This window comes from Saimiri boliviensis, chromosome 3 (genome assembly GCF_048565385.1).
Source record: "Saimiri boliviensis isolate mSaiBol1 chromosome 3, mSaiBol1.pri, whole genome shotgun sequence".
Lineage (NCBI taxonomy): Eukaryota > Metazoa > Chordata > Mammalia > Primates > Cebidae > Saimiri > Saimiri boliviensis.
In genome coordinates, this window is record NC_133451.1 from 113,942,803 (window position 1) to 113,963,145 (window position 20,343).

Consider the following 20,343-nt stretch of genomic DNA (forward strand, 5'->3'; position numbering starts at 1 on the left):
ATCAGATATCAGCAGATACATTGCAGTTGTATTATCATCGCCGGGCCCTGGATTGTTCTAAAGAAGTCATTTCTAAGGGAAAATAAGAAGCAAATTTATTTTCAGAATGTTTTTTATTTAAAAAAAAAAAACTATTTTAAAGTTATTTCTTAATTACAGATGGTTGCTAACACTTCTTTTATGGTTGCCCATTAAATCATTTATTTCCAGGCCTAAGAAACGCTCTTTCTTTACATGTCAGCCAACTCACAACCTAATTTTTCTCTCTGGGGCCACCAAACCGTCCATTCAATATCCGTATGTTTGACCTCCCCTAGAGGCCCCACAAATTTTATCTTGAAGAAAATGCATCTTTTCCCGGGCCATTCATTCTAGTCCTGCCTTCTTAGCTTGCAAATATACGTAGGGTTTCCCTTTCTCACATACCTCCTGAAGTTCACCTTAGGGCCCAACCTGGAATTTCCACTGAAAGCTACATTTGTGATGATTGCTGAGGGAATATCCTGCAGAGGCTTCCATTAGACTTGTATTCTAAGTAATAAGTTAGATTATGGTGTGCAGTGGTCATTTTCAATATCCTCTGGAAATTTGTGGATATCAATATGTGGTTATGAGTATTAGCAACATATTAATAGATAAATTGAGTATTTGGTGGGACTTTACATTTATTTCTTAAAAGAGTTTTTTGTAGGGCCTCATGAATAAAGATTTGTACACTCCCTAAAATCTATATTGCATGTTCAAGAGTGGGTATTTTGTTCAAATGGGGACACATTTAACATAAACGGTTAAAGAGTTTGGCGTCTCCCATAAAGTATGCATTTGGAAATAAAATTACATATACTTATTTTGTTGTGGAATCTTCTTACCATTTTGCAAATAAAGCGAAAGAGAGAACTCTGGATAGCATGGTGGTGCCGCTGATCGAACAAACACCTAATAAGAAATGCTTTCCCAATTTGTAGTTTTATGTCTGCTTGACTGATGGAGGAAAGTCATTCCATGCCTGAGAATAAATAATTCCATTCAAGCTCACAACAACCAAGGAAAATAATTAAAGGCAGCTCTAGATTGTTTTATTTCTGTGCATTAAATTTATGTTTATTCATCCATTCATTTTCTGTATTCAGTTTTAGGGTAGTTACTGTAGGAGAAATGAATGGTTATTTAAAACAACCCATATATAATAAAAAGGAAGGGATTGAAATGGAGAGGAAAACATGCTCCCATGTATCTTACATAGTTTCTCTTTTAAAACCAAGCTTCCCCTAGAAAAGGCAATAAATTTAATTTCTAATTATGAAATAGAAGCCATTAAACAGCAAATCAAGAAAATATATTTGTTTTTTAGAAAGAAGATAGGATTTAATATTTTCTTTATTATGTTTTTAAATTATTGAAATAATTATGGAAAGTAAAAATTTTAAACTATAAAATAGAAAATTACTAATTTCCTTCATTTACAACCTTTACTAAATGACCCATTATAATAGTTATGTGTCTCCTTCCTCACCGTTATTCAAACTTAAAACCATAAGCACTTATATAACCTGCGAGTCCTCTTCCTTAATTTCCAAAAGTGGGATTCTACGATATATACAATTCTATAACTGGCATTTTTTTTTTTACTTAAAATGTATACAAATGAGCTTCCCTCCAGATCTGAAGACATAGGTCCAACACATTCTTTATGCTAACCACATAGTGTTCCACAGCATGGGTATGCAACTTTTTCAGCCATTCTCTTTCTGGCAAATATTTGGGTTATTTAAAATTTTGTAGCAATGCTATAGTAAACAGCTTGTTTAAATAACCATTCTGTATATTTAAGATCAGGTGATTTTATTTCTATAAGATGTAATTCCAAAGGTAGATTTTCTATGCTAAATAATATTTCTGATTTTAATAGAAAAGTATTTTACGGCCAGGCGCGGTGGCTCAAGCCTGTAATCCCAGCACTTTGGGAGGCCGAGGTGGGTGGATCACGAGGTCAAGAGATCGAGACCATCCTGGTCAACATGGTGAAACCCCGTCTCTACTAAAAATACAAAAAATTAGCTGGGCACGGTGGCGCATGCCTGTAATCCCAGCTACTCAGGAGGCTGAGGCAGGAGAATTGCCTGAGCCCAGGAGGCGGAGGTTGCAGTGAGCCGAGATCGCGCCATTGCACTCCAGCCTGGGTAACAAGTGCGAAACTCCGTCTCAAAAAAAAAGAAAAAAAAAAAAAAAAAAAAAAGAAAAGTATTTTACACAGAATAAAAGCAGCATAATGGAAGGCAAAGAAAAGATGATAGAATAAAATAATAGTGGATTTGTATAGCAGACTCACAGAATCAGCTGCTTTTCAAGGGACCAGTGATTCTTGTTTGCCCTCTAAATTTCAGTACCGGTGACCTATATTTTAAGCCCTTATTGCAAACTCCAAATTCTATGTAAAGTGTGGTATAAAAGAGAACTGGTAGATGATAACAAGTGTTAGCAAAGATGTGCAGAATTAAAACCCTCATCCACTGCTAGTGGGAATCTACAATGGTGCAGTCACTGTGGAAAACACTCTGGCAGTTCCTCAAAAGTTTAAACGCAGAGTTACCATATGCCCTAGCAATTCCTCTCCTAGGTATGTGCTCAAGAGAAAGGCGAACGTATGTACAAATGAAAACTTGTGCAGGAGTGTTCCTAGGAGCATTCCCATAGTAGTAAAAAAAAAGTGGTGAGAACTCAAATGTCCATTAACCTATGAGTAGATAAGTAAATGATGGTGTGTCCATACAGTGGAATATTATTCAGCCATAAAAAGGAATGGAGTACTGATACATGCTATGACATGGAAGAACTTTGAAAACATTATTCTAAGTGAAAGAAACCAGTCACACAAGACCACATATTGTGGATCTTCTTTATTTGAAATGTCCAGGATAGGAAGTAGATGAGTGGTTGTCTAGGGCTGGGAGTGGGAGGGATAAGGGGAAATAATAGAAGGTAGCTGATAATTGATATGAGGTTCTTTTTGGGGTGATAAAAATGTTCTAAAATTAATGGGCCATAGTTGCAGAACTCTATGAGTATCCTGAAAACCATTAAATCATACGCTTTAAATGGGTGCATTTTGTGATATGTGGATTATGTTTCAATAAAGCTATTTTTTTTTAAGGAACAAACAAGAGACCAAGAGAGAATGAGAGAAAGCCAAATCTAGGTATTAAGAGTAATCCAGACATTAGTGAGGGGAGAATCCCTTCCTTGAAGGGTGCTTTCATCATCCTGTGTAACTCTGGGCTGTCCCTTGGGTAGAATCTTTTTCTCATACAAGAGATAGTAGACATGTTGCCCATTGGTGAACATTGCTCTGATTGCAGCTCTGAAAAATCCCTGACTGCTCTGACTAGGTTATATACACTGAGAGAAAGGATGAATAGCTAACCCATTTTCCCAATCCTCTTCTTTTATTAAAGAGGGAGCTGTGCTATGTGCCAACCTCATTTGAAGTATTTGTTCCTATGCTATCCTTCTACTTTGTCAAATACCCTCACTCATTTTCTAAAAATGTGAACTTAAAAAGACTAACACAACCCACCAAGGTTGTGTTTATTCAAGTTTCCTTTTCTAGATTTTCACATTTTTGAGTGTCATAAAACAAAAATGCCTGATACAATCCAAGCTAACTTTGCCTTTTAATCACAGTGCATTCCATCCTCAGGTATACTTTGTTCTTGCTACAATTTATTGTTTTGGCCCTGTTTCAAATTGTAATGGGAAACTCTTGTTGGCCCTGCTAATCAAGGTTACCAAAATTCAGCGTGCAGGAGACAAATACTTATTTTGCCAGTCTTGGCCAAACAGAATTAACATAAAGACTGTTAAGGGCCAAGGAAGAAATTAAGACAATGTTGGAACTACTGCAAAGAACATGGCTTTTCCAGTCTAGAAAAAATGTGGAAAATGTGAATGAAGTATTGTTCCTTGAAGCCAAAGCTGACTTTACACAGGATTGTGCAGTGTTAAGCCTGGCCCCAGGGGCATCTTGCTGCCTTGTCCTCCTGCCTCTTCCCACTTCTCTGCACTGCCATAAAACCCTCCCCACTACAAGCCCAGCTCAGTTCAGTCCTCCCACCCTCCTCTATACCTCTTCTTCCAGTCAGGGAGCTTTCTTCTCTCCACCTTCTCTGTACTTGTCAAAACTGCAGATGTTCTCCGTATAAGTGTAGCCCATCTTGCTAAAGATTGCTAGATTGCAAGAAATAATCGAATAGACTAATTTATTCTAGTTTAAGGTTAGATCTTTCTAGGGGTATTTGCATTAAACTAAGGGATCCTAAAAATAAAAATTTCTTAACCATTGAGGAGAACTGACAACAATAGAATTTGAAGCACTAAGAGAGGTCTGGAGTAGGGATATTTTTGAATGAAAAGCAATTACTTAAGTAAAACTCAACTTTGGTGGTGGTGTAGCTCTTTAAAAAAATGAGTTGAAAATGACCCTCTCCCTATTCTCAAACTATACACTTCTCTGTGATTATTAATTATGTTTGTCAAGGTATTTATTTTTTAAGTCATTTTTTTTCATTTAGCCCTTTTTTGTATGAGTCACATTTACATAAACCATCTTCTAAACCAACTCATGACAGGCATGAAACATGAACAAACAGAGTGTAAAGTGCCTTAAACAGAGCTAGTGAGTGGCTTTCACTTGGGTCCATCTGAGGCCAAGTTTAGTTTTCTTTCCCAGGGGAAACGAAAACAAACTTTTTAATTCAGTGAGGAAATCTAACAGGGATTCCTGCTGTCACGCTTGCATCGTAGCTGCATTTCAGAAGCAGCCCTGGAGAGTTTTGAGTCATTGTAAGACATTGACTTCAGAGGATCAGATACTTACAGAGTTTGGGATACACGTATCAATTCATAGGGATGACGTGTTGTGTATTTAGTTGCAAAGTGACCTGTGTTTACATACCTGGATAACAAATAAAGATTGCAGTTTTCTGCTTCCTTCACCTTACAGATTTTTGCATCAAGATGGCAATAGTGTAAAAGTCAATCACGTGGAAAATGTTTCAAGCCACGTTGTAGAGATTAGAAAGGGAGTTGTTACTGTCTTTTAATTTCTCTTTTCTTTTTATTTCTGAATGTGGGCACCACTCAAAATAGAGGAAGAATGCAGAGGATCTTATTTATTTTTCTCTCTTTAAAAATAATTTGGGGCTGGGCGCAGTGGCCCACGTCTGTAATCCCAGCACTTTAGGAGGCTGAGGCAGGTGCACCACAAGGTCAGGTGTTCAGGACCAGCCTGGCCAATATGATGAAACCCCATCTCTACTAAAAATACAAAAAAAAAAAAAAAAAAGCCAGGCGTGGTGGTGGGTGCCTGCTAAGCCCAGCTACTCAGGAGGCTGAGGCAGGAGAACTACTTGAACCCCGGAGGCAGAGGTTACAGTGAGCCGAGATGGAGCCACTGTACTTCAGCCTGGGGGACAGAGCAAGACTCCATCTCAAAAAAAAAAAATTATTTTGCATTCTTATTTTGAAAAATCAGCATGTTTGATGGCAATATCTGGATGTTTTAGAGTCCTCTCTATGTTACAAGTGACATGTGACTAGCGGTGGTTAAGGTCTTCTGCAGCAATTCCATTAACTGTCCATGTGGACGCTGACCTTGTTCAGATTTACTTTCACAAGTATGATCTGCAGTAATGATTTTAACATACTGGCAATACTGTGTCTCATCTCAGTGAGCTTGCCCACTTTCTCACTGTTCAATGTGCAGGCCATTTTTCCTTTTTTTTCCTCTTCTTTTACTGCTTTTTTTTTTTGACATACTTTTTTGGTTCAGATACTTGTTCACATCTCTCTGATAAGCACAGTTTGATTTGCAGCTAATTGTAGCAACTGATTTTCATTATTTATGAATGTCATTGTCAGAATCCATTTGGAAGTCTGACTGAGATAAAGCTGATTCCAACTTCTGATATGACCACAGCAATAAAGCAATTAACCACACTAGTTAAAATGTGCAGAGGCCTGAAGGGTGCTAATATCTTTACAACCCAATATTTACTACATTGTCCATTAGGTTTGATTTATTTCTGAGAAGATTCAACATGTTATCATTTTATCACAAATAATTTATAATACCCTCTTTCAAAAAATATAATGTATGTTTCTCATATCAGCCTATTAGCATTAAAATGTTCACAGATTTAAGAGGTAGAAGTAGGGAAATCAAAACTATGAGTAATATAAATGCTTAATATTCTTAAAAGGTTTGGTTATGAGATAGTAGCATTTAAATCAGCCTTTGTGTGTTATTATTCTTTATATATATTTTGATTCCGACTGGCACCTAAATCTCATACTCTACCATGTCAATCAGAGACAAGAAATGGAAAAGCTTTAAGTATGCACTACAAGCAAACATTTTTCTCGCTCTTCTCATCCACAGTATTATAAAATGCGAAATTTCCAGAATAAATGCAAGATTGGAAAAGTCATTAATAACAGCAGTCTTTTTAAAGTGTCACCTAATTTAAACACTTTTGCTTTAAGTTATTGCAGTGTCATGAGTTTTATTATGCTCAATTTATTAGTAAAGGCCTGCAGAGTTCACAGCCATTTATTTTTCAGGGAACTTGATTTTATCATTAATTTTTAAATACGTAATACTCCCACTTTATTTTTAGAGCGCACTTTATTTGCAAAGATTGGTTTACTCTGATCAATACAGATGTTTTCAGGTATGTATTAAAGCAGAAAGCCTAGAAAGTCAAAAATGTACAAAACGTACAGCAAATTTTTTAGACGTTATACTCCAAAATTTAAAGTGTATACACATACACATACATACATATATACAGAATACTGTATGTTATATTGATTGCTAAGTTAAGGTGAGACAATGTAAGAAGAATGACCAAACTCTTGTTTCTACTGTATGAATAACTTTTCCTTGAAGGAACCCTCTTCTCTTCCAAAGGAGTGACATCTGGGTGGGAAATTTTTATGGTTTAAGACTGGAGCCAGGACACAGAAAATAATTCTGACGAGTTCTATTGCCTCACAAGTCTGCTAAACAAAATTGTGTCACTGCATTAATCCTTTCTCAGGGTTGAGTTCTCATGGTTGGGGCCACTTTACTTGCCCATCTCTCTGGAGGTGCTTATGGGCTTAAATAGTTGACAAAGGAGCTCTAAGTTGGGGCCCCGCCCTCCTCCCATAATTGCACCCACTTGATGGTGTGCCATGTGACGCTACTGTAAATGCCTGGTGCTGATCCCTGAAAAGCCTGAATGCTTGAGTGTTTATTTCAGAAAGACATTCTTAAAAAAATAAATGAATAAAAGAAACTAACACTGAACATATACTCACTAGTTGTTATCTTTTTTTCCCCCTAATTAGGACAGAATTTTACCCTAAGGCAGTTAGGAGTTTGTGAACCAGCAACTCGAAGAGGACTGGCATTTTGTGCGGAAATGGGGCTCCCCCACAGAGGTTACTCTATCAGTGCAGGGTCAGATGCTGATACTGAAAATGAAGCAGTGATGTCCCCAGAGCATGCCATGAGACTTTGGGGCAGGGGGGTCAAATCAGGCCGCAGCTCCTGCCTATCAAGTCGGTCCAACTCAGCCCTCACCCTGACAGATACGGAGCATGAAAACAAGTCCGACAGTGAGAATGGTAAGTTTCCTTTTTTGCTTTATAATGTTGGCGTTCGGTGCTTCTGTCTGTTTTGGTTACTCCAGAGGGATGATTTTCTTTCTCTCCTCCTTCCTCCCATCCTTCTTTTTCTCTCTCGCCCATTTTGTTTTTAATGTAGTAGAACCCAAGAAATGTCCTTGAATAATGCATTTTTTCCTGGAAAAAAAATCAATATTTGACATCAGATTGTTAAATTAGACAAGCAGTCCATGATGTGTTGGCTATAGTTTTGAAAAACAGTTTATTCATCTACAGAAAACAAAAATTAGCTTTGACTTACCTTGGATCATGTCACCTGTTGTCCTCTGGGGTAGCAAAGCAAGTGTTGATGAAGTTTACACCAGAGCCATCTTGCAATCAAAGATGTCTTTATAGATTCCTCTTGAAGATATCTCAAAGAAGTTGCAGAATCTTAGAATGGATGAGTGAGCACACAGAATAGTTCATTAACAGGGCTCAAGTGATTGAAGAACAAATTTGATCATGCTTTAAACTTACTAGTTGATGAGAGCAATTGAAATCTTGGTAAAGAGGGGGAGAGTGGCCTTTGATGTTCTTTGGGGACTGGATTACTATGCAATTAAATCTACACACAAAAATTGGATTTTAGGATATCCAAATAGCAGCTTTGTACAGTGTAAGAAAAAAATGTCTTTATAAGTTATTGGGACTTTTTTTCCTATTGCCAATGTAGGATAATTTTTAAAAAGTCCATTTATATGCAATAATAAGTTTTGAAGAAAACTTAATTTTTAGTCAGTGCTGCTTCTAGGAAGAATTGGAGCATCAGCAGCAATGCATCAAACAAAAAATTCTTCTTCAGCTTTTAATATTAACAGTGTACTTGCTACTGTAGTCTTCAGTACAGTTATTACCGCTATGCATATCCTATGCATCAACAAGCAAAGGGAAAATTAAAATGGAAGAACTGCATGACATTTGAAAAGAAAAATGGTTGTTTTATCAATGATATTTCAATTTTATTATTTATTGGGTGACTTTGCCAGCTTTGCTTTGTAAAAGGAAAGCAGAACTATTGCTAGCTTTCAGTTTCAGCAAAGTCAACATGAAGTGGTACCTAGTGCCTATTAGTTGTTTTCTTTCTATTCATGAGAAAAGGTCTAATTTAAGCCAAAGCAATCAATTTGTTATCTTATGTAGAATATCTTAGTGCATTAAACCAAAGTCAAGATCAAATAATAACAGTATACTCAGTATCTTCATTTTGGAAGTTTCAGTTCTTGGTGGAGGCTGGCTTTATTTCAACTCAAAAGAAGAAATAAGGACAGTTATTTTGACAAAATGAGGCTTAGAATCAGGCTGGCAACATTTCTCTCAGCCAAGCCATTCACCGTAGTAAATCCTGTGTTTATATCAATTTTCATAGTGGATTCAGAAGTCACTAACCTTAAATATGTATGTTTTTAATAAATATTGCTTCCTGTCCAGCTGCACTTCACATAATACTCCTTGAGCAATGGCAGGTACAATGGTCATATTCTAAGGCAGCACCCTGCATTTAATTTTCTTAAATGACACAATAAAATCTACGATGTTATAGAAGACTAGAATGCAGCAGGACAACGTGATCAGTTCCAGTTACCATAGATCATCTATATCTGTATCTATCAAATATTTTTTAACATTGGGTCAGTTTGCTCTTTCCACCCAAAACTCTGACAGCATCTCTTCCTTTCTCTCTAATATCACAGGTATCTTGCTATGATATCTGTATTGGTAAAATGTAAATTAATTTTATTATTTTTAAAATTATATATCTGCTAAAAGAATCTCATGGTGAATTTCCAGACACATGTATTTTTTTTTCTTTTCAGAAAATATAAACTTTGTAATCTTTAGCTAACAATATATGATATCCAAACGTTAGGGAGAAGGGAAGGAAGACTTGTGAGTTTCTCACGCCACTGCCCACTCCATTTGCGTGGATTAAAATTAAGTAGAGGAAGAACTTGTTTCCCCAGGAATCTACTAGACCTTGTTCTTTGAGTGATATAAAGGCAAGAAAAATTGCACTCTTTAATTTCTCCAAGTGGTGGTTAGGAAGCAGAATGAAGAGAGACAGGAAGAGTGTCAAGGGCCTTGCCTTGAAATTCAAAACATTTGGCAGCATTTATTAAGAGTAAACAGGTCAGCCAAGTTAAAAGTATAAAGTGTCAAAAGCAATGTTTGTTGAGTTCAGCAACATGATGACTTAAACCTGTGTTTACTCTTTTTTCTGAAGGTTCAGTTGTGGTTGTACTTTTAAACAACGTTTTGATGGTCTGAGAATTCCCAGTGAGAGTGGTTTAAAGAAAGAAACAAAAGAGGAAATAAAATAGATATGTTGTCTTAATGAATACTGGCTTTCATATATTTAAAACATATGTCCATAGAAACTTTTCAGATTAATTTATTTCTTTTCAAAGTTCAGTGATTACTTAGAAGGAACAAGATTTCATTTACTGTAATTAATTATATTAAGATATGGAGAAGCATAATTTTCTGAAGTATTTGGCAGACCGTATAATTTGGAATTGTGGAATTAAACAATAGCATTAAGGATTTATTTTCCTGATATTAAAAATTGTGTCTTTTCCTTAAGCTGGGTTGTTGTATGAAGTGAAATTTGCAGTCATATATAGGTTCTTCTAACAACTTTATAAACAACAGTCTCAAAGCCAGTTCACATTTTTACCTATATTACCATTTTTAGTCAAGTAATTTTAATGTAAAGTTACAAAAATAATTTAATTCTGCTATCTTCAGGAATTTTAAATTGCTCTAACTTTAAAAGTTATTGATTTTCTGATTATATTTTCCTTTGACTCTTCAATTCTTTTCATTGTCTACTTTTACTCATTTCTATACTAGCTTGAGATGTGTCCTTGGAAATTCTATTATATCACTAAAGGTTGAAAAGAGAAGGATATGGGTGAAATCACTCACCAAAAGGAAATTAATTTAAGAACCAGATGCTGATGTGTTTTCATCTGGTTTAACATGGGAGCTTTCCTTGACCGTTTTCTTCATTTGAAATAACTGTGAATGAGGCTGTTTTCCTCAGGGGGAAAAAAAAAATGTTATTTAACATTGCAAAATTATGCAAGCAGCTTGTCTGATGTTCTACTTACAACTTCAAAGAAGAATTTAGTCACTAAAAGGGATTAGATTTCATTTATTTATTGATAAAGAGGCCAACAGTTCAAGTTAAGAAGGTGCTAGAACCGCTGTGAGGCTAATGAAATTTTGATGGCCTGAGCATCCCGCAAGAGTAAGAGAACATTCGGACCATGTCACAGGGCTCTCTGTTAGCTGAGATTCAAAACAAGTGATAAGATTTATTCTTTGGCAAAAGTAACTTTTTAACAGCCATAGGGATATGCTGTTACAAAGAATTTTGAGAAAAAAAAAATTATAGTATACCGAGTTTCGAATGTAATTCCAAATAATAATCTTGTTCCAAATGAAGGATGTGGGAGAAACCCTTTCTTGGCACCCACTGTTGTGGTGTCATTGTTGTAGTGAACTACCATGCGCCAGGGCAGATTCTAGAGGGGCAGTGATTTGGGATCACCTACGAACGGCAGTTTGAGTAAAAACGGTTGAAAGGTTATAAAGTCAGTGTGATGGGACACCCTGATTAAAGGCAGAATTCTCAGTATGCTGTGGATTCTTGTAGGCGTCTCTCCTGTCTCCCGTGACTGAAATCCCACCACCCAGCTTTGCAAGCGCGGTAATCTGACCTCAATTCCAAATACCTATTTAAACGTCAGGAACAAAGAACTTTTTATTTTTCTTTTCAAAACATCAGTCTTTAAGCTTTAAAAATGTTTGCATGGAGAGTAACTGAGTGTGGAGTTGTGCAGAAAATCCAAAGAAGGATAGTGTTGCTCCTTGCATCAAGGAAATAAGAGCCAGAAGTCATCAGGACACTGAAGATATTTTGCAAAGAAATATAAGTGGAAAAACATGTAATAAAGTTAGGTTTGTGATTAAATAAATAAATGGTTTGCATGTGCATCACTTGCATCCATTGCCCGTTGTCATCCAGCAGTGTGGCATTGTCACAGGTGGCTGGATTCGGAATCACACTGGTCAGGGCTCACATTCTTTCATTCATCCCCTTAGACGGTGACCCCCTGAATCACCTAGACAGGGAGTTGTCAACTCTTGCATCCTTTATCTGCTACTTCGGCTGCGTGCTGAGTTCCAGAGGGGAGGAGCTCTCAGGTTGGAGTCTTAAGTCCTTCTTCCTGCCTCCTCAGCCTGTTAGCGGCCCCTTGGAGAAAGATGACCTTTGATGTAAGGCAGGCCAGGAGGAGCTGGCGCTGCTCCTCCACCTCCTCATGACTCAGGACCCCAAGAGCCTCCATTGAGCACGGTCTATGCGAATGTGATGCCCAGAGGCGGGACACCTGGTTTCCTATGGGCGCTACCAGCTCCCAGCTTTGAGACCTTGGGCAAGTTTCTCACCCTTCCCGTGCCGTGGTTTCCACGTTGCAAATTAGGGATAAGAATAAACAGGGTACAGCCCTATGAGTTTAGGGCTGTTGTGAGAATTAAATGAGTTCAGGTATGTCTGGTTCTTACCGCAGTGCCTGGCATCTATTGAGTTCCGTCTAAATGTGTGCCCGTATTATTTGTAAAAGGTGGAAAATTATATCTGTTTTATGTGGCTATGAAGATGTAGTTAAATAAACACTATCAAGTGCCTACCTAGTTTGGACCACAATGGATAGCCCCTCCTCCTCTCCCCAACTTCTCCTTTCTTACCCCTCACCCCACCCCAGGGCTGCAGTCATCAAGTGTTCTGGCAGGATGGAGAAGAACTAATGGTGTCTTCCAAAAAGGGAACCGATCATTCGCACAGTCTGGAATTTCTGTCACCATTTATTGACTCTCTTATTTTTCTCCAAAACCCAATGTCCCTTTTAATTTACTGTAATTAAATGAACGTACATTGAATGGTGCTAATAATTAGTCTGATGGCTGTAGACTTCAAAGATTTTAGTATGCTCTTTCCCCTCCTGGCCAAAGAAAATTTCAAAAGTAGTGTTTCCCTCAAAGGCATGTTACTTAGACAGCTGGTCAATTAAAAGGCAATTTAACTGATGCTCATCAGTTCACACAATAAATCAAATCATTCCAAGAAGACTTCATTTCTCACCTGGGTTTGAGCAATGTACCTTTTGTAGGACCCCACTAATGCCACATTAATTGTGCATGATACTGAAATGTTATGGGCTAATTTGGCTAATGAATAAGGGTATAACATTAAAATGCAGTCTTTTTAAACGGAATAGACACTTGCTTTGCACAGCTGAAACACTTTTCAAGGAACCAATTTTACTTGTCCTTTGAAATAGTATTTTAAAAGTCTACTTTATGCAGAGATAAAGTCTGAAAGTTGCATTGTTGTATTTCAATAGGAAAAAGGTGTACCCCTTAAACCAATTTGATAAATGACTGTAGTGATAGCATTTACATCAATCTCTAAAGAGAGAATTTCAGCTATTTTGCAGTCCAGATTTGCATGCCAGGCAGAATGTGTTCTCTGGAAAGGGGACAGTGCCATTCCTTCTCTTCCTGAGTAGCCACGGGTAGGTGAGAGAGTAAAGAAATAGACGGACTTGTAGCTCTTCTAGTGCTGATTAAATTCTAGGAGTGTTTGTGAGAAACTGCTAGCCTCCTATGTCGTGCAATTGTGATGATTCTAGGACTATGAAAACGCCATATCTCTCCCGGCTCTTTGCAGGAAGGGGTACTGTCTTAGTTTTCTGAAGATGATTTGAAGAGAGGTGTACTTTCTCACCTCACTAGCATAATTCCATTCCTTCAACTTTATCCAGGAACCTTTCTGTGAGCCTACTTCAGACATTGATTGAAAGACATAAAATGGAATTTTGTTGCTGTAAGAATCACATGGCATTTCAGTGTTATTCTAATTTTATGAGATTCTATTACACATATTAAACTATAACTTGAATATAAATTTCACTATGGGCCCTCTTCCGGCATGTGATGGTCACTTCTGGCATGGTCTCCCATGATAAATTATATTTTACGTTTTATGTGCACTGGAATGTCAAAAATAGCAAAAGTAATATTTCAGTGGGCTTACTAAATCAAGCTCAGAATTAAAGTGCTGCTTCGCAAAATGCCGTCAAATAGTTTCTAATATAGAAAAATAATTACGTTTCCTTGATAGATGTACATTTACAATTTCAATAGTGACTTGTCATTCTTTGAGCAAAAGTTTCCATGTTTCATTTAAGGGTGAAATAAATTCACTTCATGGGTATGTGCAAGTCACTTTTTAGTATAATAAGTTATGATTTAAAGAAAATTCTAAAAAAATTAGTATTGTGAAACTAGAACTAAAACAACTATAAAGTTCTCTGCTGTTATTATACACTTAAGTATTTATATACATTATATATTTCTGTTCTAAGAGGATTTTCAGAAAGCTTGGCAGTTTGCTACTCTTCACATGGAAATTGCCATTTCTGTTAGACTCAATTTCTGTACTAAGTGTTTTTGTTTAAAGTATACAGAATATATGCTCTCTCTGTTTCAATTCTAAGCATTCTTTCAGTTGTAGAGTTGAAATTAAAGTGAAGCATGCTATGAACGTATCAAAACTGATGATGTATGCTATTTTGATTTTTGGATGTGTTTTTGATATTCTTGAAAAATCACAGTGGTAGCAGTAAAATTATTTTAATGAATTGAATAGCAGTGAGTGCTGAATCAGGTTTATTGATGTAATTATCACTGAAATAGAAAAAATAAGTGTTGGAGCCATAGAACCTTGGTTTATTTGCCATTCTGTGGGCATTCAAGTGTTTGAAAAGCAACTAACTGAGGGGGATTTTTTGGTGTTATTTAAAGAATATTCTTCTCAAGTCATAATAACTCTTTATTAACATTACATACACATACAATTTTATACATGATTATCTTGCATATTATTTACTGAATAGTTTGAATACTAACTTCACTATATTGAGATTTTCTTATATTTATCAGTTGTCTTGAGATTGTTTTCCATAATAAATAGGCTGTACACAAACTAAATGTGAAGCCTGGCATGCATGTTAAAATGGATAAAAATGCAGATACACTTAAGAAAAGAGTAACTAAAAATGTCTTGATGACTATTGCCTTGACTTTAATCACACAGAACCTGAAAACTGAATAAAGTTTGAGTGTCACTTATTGAATAGACTTCTTATTTAGTATATCAACTAAGTCTTCATTCAACAAATAATAAATGCTGAATATTGTACCGGGAGCTGGAAAAAAAATGAGTAAGGTGTATTCCCTGATGTCTAGAAGCTCACCGGCTGGTTGGGCAAACTGGCAAGTAGGCATGTCATTAGGTTTTAATATGGCTAGTATGATGACAATAGAATATGCAGAGTCAGTGTCAGCCCAGAGTTGATTGTTGCCAACAGAGACTGGGGACAGGAGAGGAGAGAATGTTCCATACAGAAGGAAGGAAGTGGCATTGAACCAGAGCCTGAGGATGTGGAGAAATTCAAGATGTAGACAGAACAGCGAAGGAGAATGTGTAGCATCCCTGGGGAATGCTCCAAGAGCCACAAGGCTGGAACACGTAAGGCTGCACAAGAAGCCCCAGAGGATACCCAAAGGGTCTTCATGGTGATGCCAAGGGATTTACACCTTTTCCTGCAGGTAATGGGGAGGCTCTGAGGGATTTTAATGCAGAGGAATACTCTGGTCATGCTTACATTTTACAGAGTACCCTGAAAGCAATGTGGAATGTTAACTGCCTTTTCTCAAAGAGAGCAACCTCCCTGGGGACATGGCCCAGTTCACTGTTGGACCTCTGTGCTCATCTCACCTAATACCTGAATCTGGAAATAAAGGTTTTGTTGAATGAAAAAATAATTGACTTAGAGGTCAAACTTGGAAGCGAATTGCCCAATTAGGTAGTATTGTAATTATCAAAGTGGGAAAATAGAAAAGTTTGGATCGAAAACCAGGAAGGAAACGGTGACCCATTTAATTAGAATCAAGATTTGATGATGAATTGGGAGAAGAGAAACATTTAAGGAGACTATCTTCCCTAACATGAGAGACTTGGTGAATGGTGGTATAATCCAAGTTGAAGGTTAAAATATTTTGTTTATGGTAAAGTTAGTAATTCACATGAGAACAGATAGAATTTGAGGTGTCTATAGGCCATCAAATTTCAGTAATTTATTAGGCAATTTTATATATATATATATATTATATATATATATATAATATATATATGATATTCAATTACATTTTTTGTAAAAATATTTACTCTGTGATCTATATTATTGCAGTTAAAGCCACAGGGCAGAATTAAACTTCTTTCTGAAAGCAAATAGAATGAGAAAAGAAGAGAAGTCAAGCTAGTATCCTAAGCTCACCAATATTTACCATAAAGGTATAAATGAAACACCAATAAAAGAAATGAAGGACCTTTTACAGAGGCAAAAAAAAAAAAAAGAACAACCCAAAAGATTAATTGACAAAAGACAACAAAAGAGACATACTGTGATCAGCAGAGTCAAAAACTTCCAAAAGTTGCCGGGTAAGCAGTAACCATGTTTGTAGTCCCAGCACTCAAGAGGCTGAGGTGAGAGCATCTCTTGAGCCCAGAAGTTAGAGACTAGCCTGGGAAACACAGAGAGACCCCATCTCTTAGACGAAAAAAAACCCTCCAGAGAGGATCATTTATGTGTAATGGGCGTGGAAGTCAAATTGTGATAGGTTCAGAGTTGAACCAAAACCTTAAATGTGGCACCAGCAAGAGGAGGTTATTCTTTCCAAATCGAAAGGAGAGAGTGAGGCTGGGGAATTCAGGGATGGAGGTATTTGTAGATTGAAAGACATTTCAGCATCTTCATAAGGAAACAGAAGGAGCAGCACAGCAAGGGGAAGGTGGAGTAGAGAAGACTGAAGGGAAATGGAACGCGTCTGGCCTCAGAGATAGGAGCGAAGGGATCCTTGGAGTATGAATGCAGCTAACTGCGACTCCCTCAAAACTTTTATCTTTTATGGTACTTTTCATCTCACAACTTTGTATACACACAACATGTTCGCTATAGAAAAGGCTTACTAAAAAAGATACGTTTCTGTCTAAGATTGATTGAAATCATAACCAACCTCACGTCAGTGTAGTGTCAATTGATAATATTTGGTAGAACCGAGAGTCCACGTCATCAGAAGGTTTGCTGGAGAAAGTACATTCTTATCCAACATTGATTATTTTACTTGAAATAATTCTATACGATGGTAAAACTGGAATTACACATCCAGATTCTAATGGAAAACAGTTATTAGCTTTGGAGCCAGAACTATGGAAATGTTCTCAATACTACTCCAGGGACATGGGTAGCTTCTTGCTTCCTTTCCTTGATCCTTGATGTGTGTGTGTGATATTTACATATATATTAATATATGTGTGTATATATGTATGAATATGTGTCCATATTCATATACATGTATATGTATGTGCATATATTCATATATTTGTGTGTATATATGAATATGTATATCTATATATTCATATATGTGCATATATATGTGTGTGTTTATAATCTTTGCCCTAAGGTCTAAATGAATAGCTAAAAAGTAAGTTTCCACTTTAGTAACTGCCACATAGTTTTGCACTAACAATCTTTTTTGCTTAAAAACAAAATGCATGTTTATAAACATAAAGTTATATAATTAGATTTAAGTTTTTAATAAACTTTCAATGAATTAGATTTAAGTTTTTAATGGCTCACTTTTATTCTTCATCTGTGTGTGTATATATTTTTTAAAAAATAAAAATTGCAACTTCAGTTTTGACATACGTTTCCACATACTATTAGATTGTTTTTCGTAACATAGTATTTTTTTCATACCGTGATTCATCATAATTTCCAACCTATCTGTTACTTTTGGACATCCAGGTTTGAACTTTCACTGCTGTAAGTTATGCTGCAATCATTATCTCAGTGGTTAAATCTTTGCCTCTAATTCTGTTATTACCTTAGGATAAATTCTTGGAAGTGGAATTTCAGAGCCAAAGGGCATGTACAACCTAAAGCTTTTGATACACCCTGTCAAAATGCACTGCAAAAAAGCTTGTATCAATTTATACTCCCAACAGTATACAAAAGTGCCTTTTCCCCCAGAACATGATAGGGAGTGTTTCCATGCTTTAAATTTTTGACAGTTTGACAGATAAAACAGTGTCTTACCTTTGTTGTAATTTGTATTCGTTTGATTAATGAGTTGAATATATTTTCACATGTATGTACCATTTGTGTTTCTTCTTTTGTGAATTGCCAATTCATGCCTCTGTCCATTATTCTGTTTGGATGTATGAAGAAATAGTTCACCCAGGGTATAAGGAAAACTGAAGGCAGAGATGGACTTCGAGGACACCAGGACAGTGACTCTGCTTTTTCTCCCTTATGTACGCGTAGCCTTGATGAGACAGGTTTGGTTGCAGGACCTTTTATATATAAACATCTCCTTAGGTGGGCCTTCTGCTCATAGATGTAGGTGTAAGTTTCACAGTAGTGAAGAACAGGTGTAAATGAGCTGGGGCATAGCACTAATGTGTGGTCCTAAAGTCTACCTGGATGCTGCCTGTACACTTTTTACTGCAGATTCTAGGTGCCGAGAAGTTCTGCATTTACTCCAGTTCAGAGTAGCAAGTTCATTTCCACAAAGTTCCTGTATCCTTATTGAATAAATAAAAAAGCATAAAGTAGGTGATAAATGGCAATGGAAGGTAAATCTCTTTTCATCAATCCATAGAGTGTTGGAAAAGAGGCAGGAGATATACAGAGATATAGACACAGTCATGTGTCACTTAACCCATATGTTCAGAGAAATGCATCATTACACAATTTTGTCATTGTGTCAACATCGTAGCGTGTACCTACATAAAACTATATATCTAGGCTACATGGTATAGCCTATTGCTTCTAGGTTACAAACCTATACAGCCTGTTACTAGAATACTGCTGGCGATTGTAACACAATGGAAATATTTGTATACCTAAACCTAGAAAAAATATAATAAAAATATGGTAGTATAATCTTATGGGCTACTGTCATATATGTGATACATTATTGATCAAAATATTATTATGTGGTGTGTGACTGTAGAGTTATAGATAATTATGGACATGGATATATTTTTTTCTTTTTAAGTTGCAAATAGTTTTTATAATATATGAATCCTGTTAACCTTTAATCTATTTGTAAATATTTAGATCTTAATATTCTGCAAATATTTTCCTGTTTGATTTTGTTTAAGGTATTTTTGATATAAAGGATTTTTTATAAACTTTAAAATATAGTCAAATCAGTAATATCATTTACTTTTGGCCTCTTTTATGTTTAAAATATCAATTTGACTCTACAGCAAATACTAATTATATTTTTTCATTTATATGTATAAATATAATATTTTTCCCTTATTTATATGTCTATGTCCTTAAGCATATTTACTGTATGTTATATATATTACATTTAATCTATCTGAATTTTATAATGTAATAGTTGAAGTATGAATTTAATTTTTTTCACACTATCCACTTTTGTAAATGTCATTTAAATTTAAGTAGGAACTACTTCATTTTGTCTAATAAATATATGTTGATCTACTTATGTCTCAGTAATGAGACATTAGTAAACATTTCTTCAGTCAAACTTTTGCAAAGAAATGGGATAGGATTTGTGAAATATAATAGGTTTAGATACTAAATTGAGGTTTGATGATTTCTGATAGATTTAGAATGCTAACCAAAAATAAATATTTTCAGGAATACACAATTAACCACTAGCAATGTAATGTGTAACCTTCAGCCATTGTTAAAAAAAAAAAAAGTGTAATAGTAGAAAAGCAGACTTAAAGAAGCTTTTGGAAGTTAGATTTGATGTCGGAAGCACTTATCAAGATCCATTTTTCAGTAAAAATAAAGTGTTAATCCTGCAAAAAGTCAGGTTACATAAGCTCATAAGCATAACATTTAATCCCTATGTTACATATTTTGAGAGATAGTTTTAAGGAACAAAATCTTTTTTGCTGTCAAGCTTATAGGCTTATAGATACTGGGCTTTAAAACAAGGAAACAATTAGAGGACAAAACAACTAGATGAAATCCATTGCTAAACTGCACGTTGAGAAGAGAAAAGCAATGAGGATTCACAAAAGGAAAGACTGCAGAGTTTGTAAGTCGAGCAGGACTTCGAAAGATGATAAGATCTGTTTAAGTGTAGCAGGAGAGTAGTACATGCTTATATTTGGAACTGCTCCAGGAAGCCGTGGAACCAACCACGGCAAACAATGGTAGTATTGTAAGGAGGCCACCCGATCTGGAGAGATCCCCTTGGGGAGCCATGGAAGTTAACATTGACAGTTCAATGGAATCCACTTATGCAGAACTGTGAACGTCATGCCAAGAGGTCTAAGACTGTCTCTATGGGTAGTGTCTGGTCAGTCTGTGTCCTAGAGCAGAGTCGAGACATGATTAAACAACGAATGGGTTGTATCAGGATGAGCTTGGAATTGATGAGTCAAGATCCGATACGAAATAAGGTGTTACGTCGTGAATAGAGTGGAAGGAACAAGTTGTAGCAGTGTCGACAGGG

At 36.2% G+C, this 20,343-nt stretch overlaps 1 protein-coding gene across 17 annotated transcripts in view; it reads left to right on the forward strand.

The window, feature by feature from the left end:
• The window catches only part of TENM3 (teneurin transmembrane protein 3), a 2,726,163-nt gene that overhangs the window by 2,259,245 nt on the left and 446,575 nt on the right, over positions 1 to 20,343 (forward strand). For 13 of the 17 annotated variants that reach the window (XM_074396661.1, XM_074396660.1, XM_074396665.1 and 10 more), the window contains one exon: positions 7,390 to 7,668. The exons of the other annotated variants lie outside the window; for them this stretch is intronic. In XM_074396661.1, the coding sequence (XP_074252762.1) occupies positions 7,390 to 7,668 (279 nt within the window). The remainder of the gene's footprint in view (positions 1 to 7,389; positions 7,669 to 20,343) is intronic. 17 annotated transcript variants of the gene reach the window in all.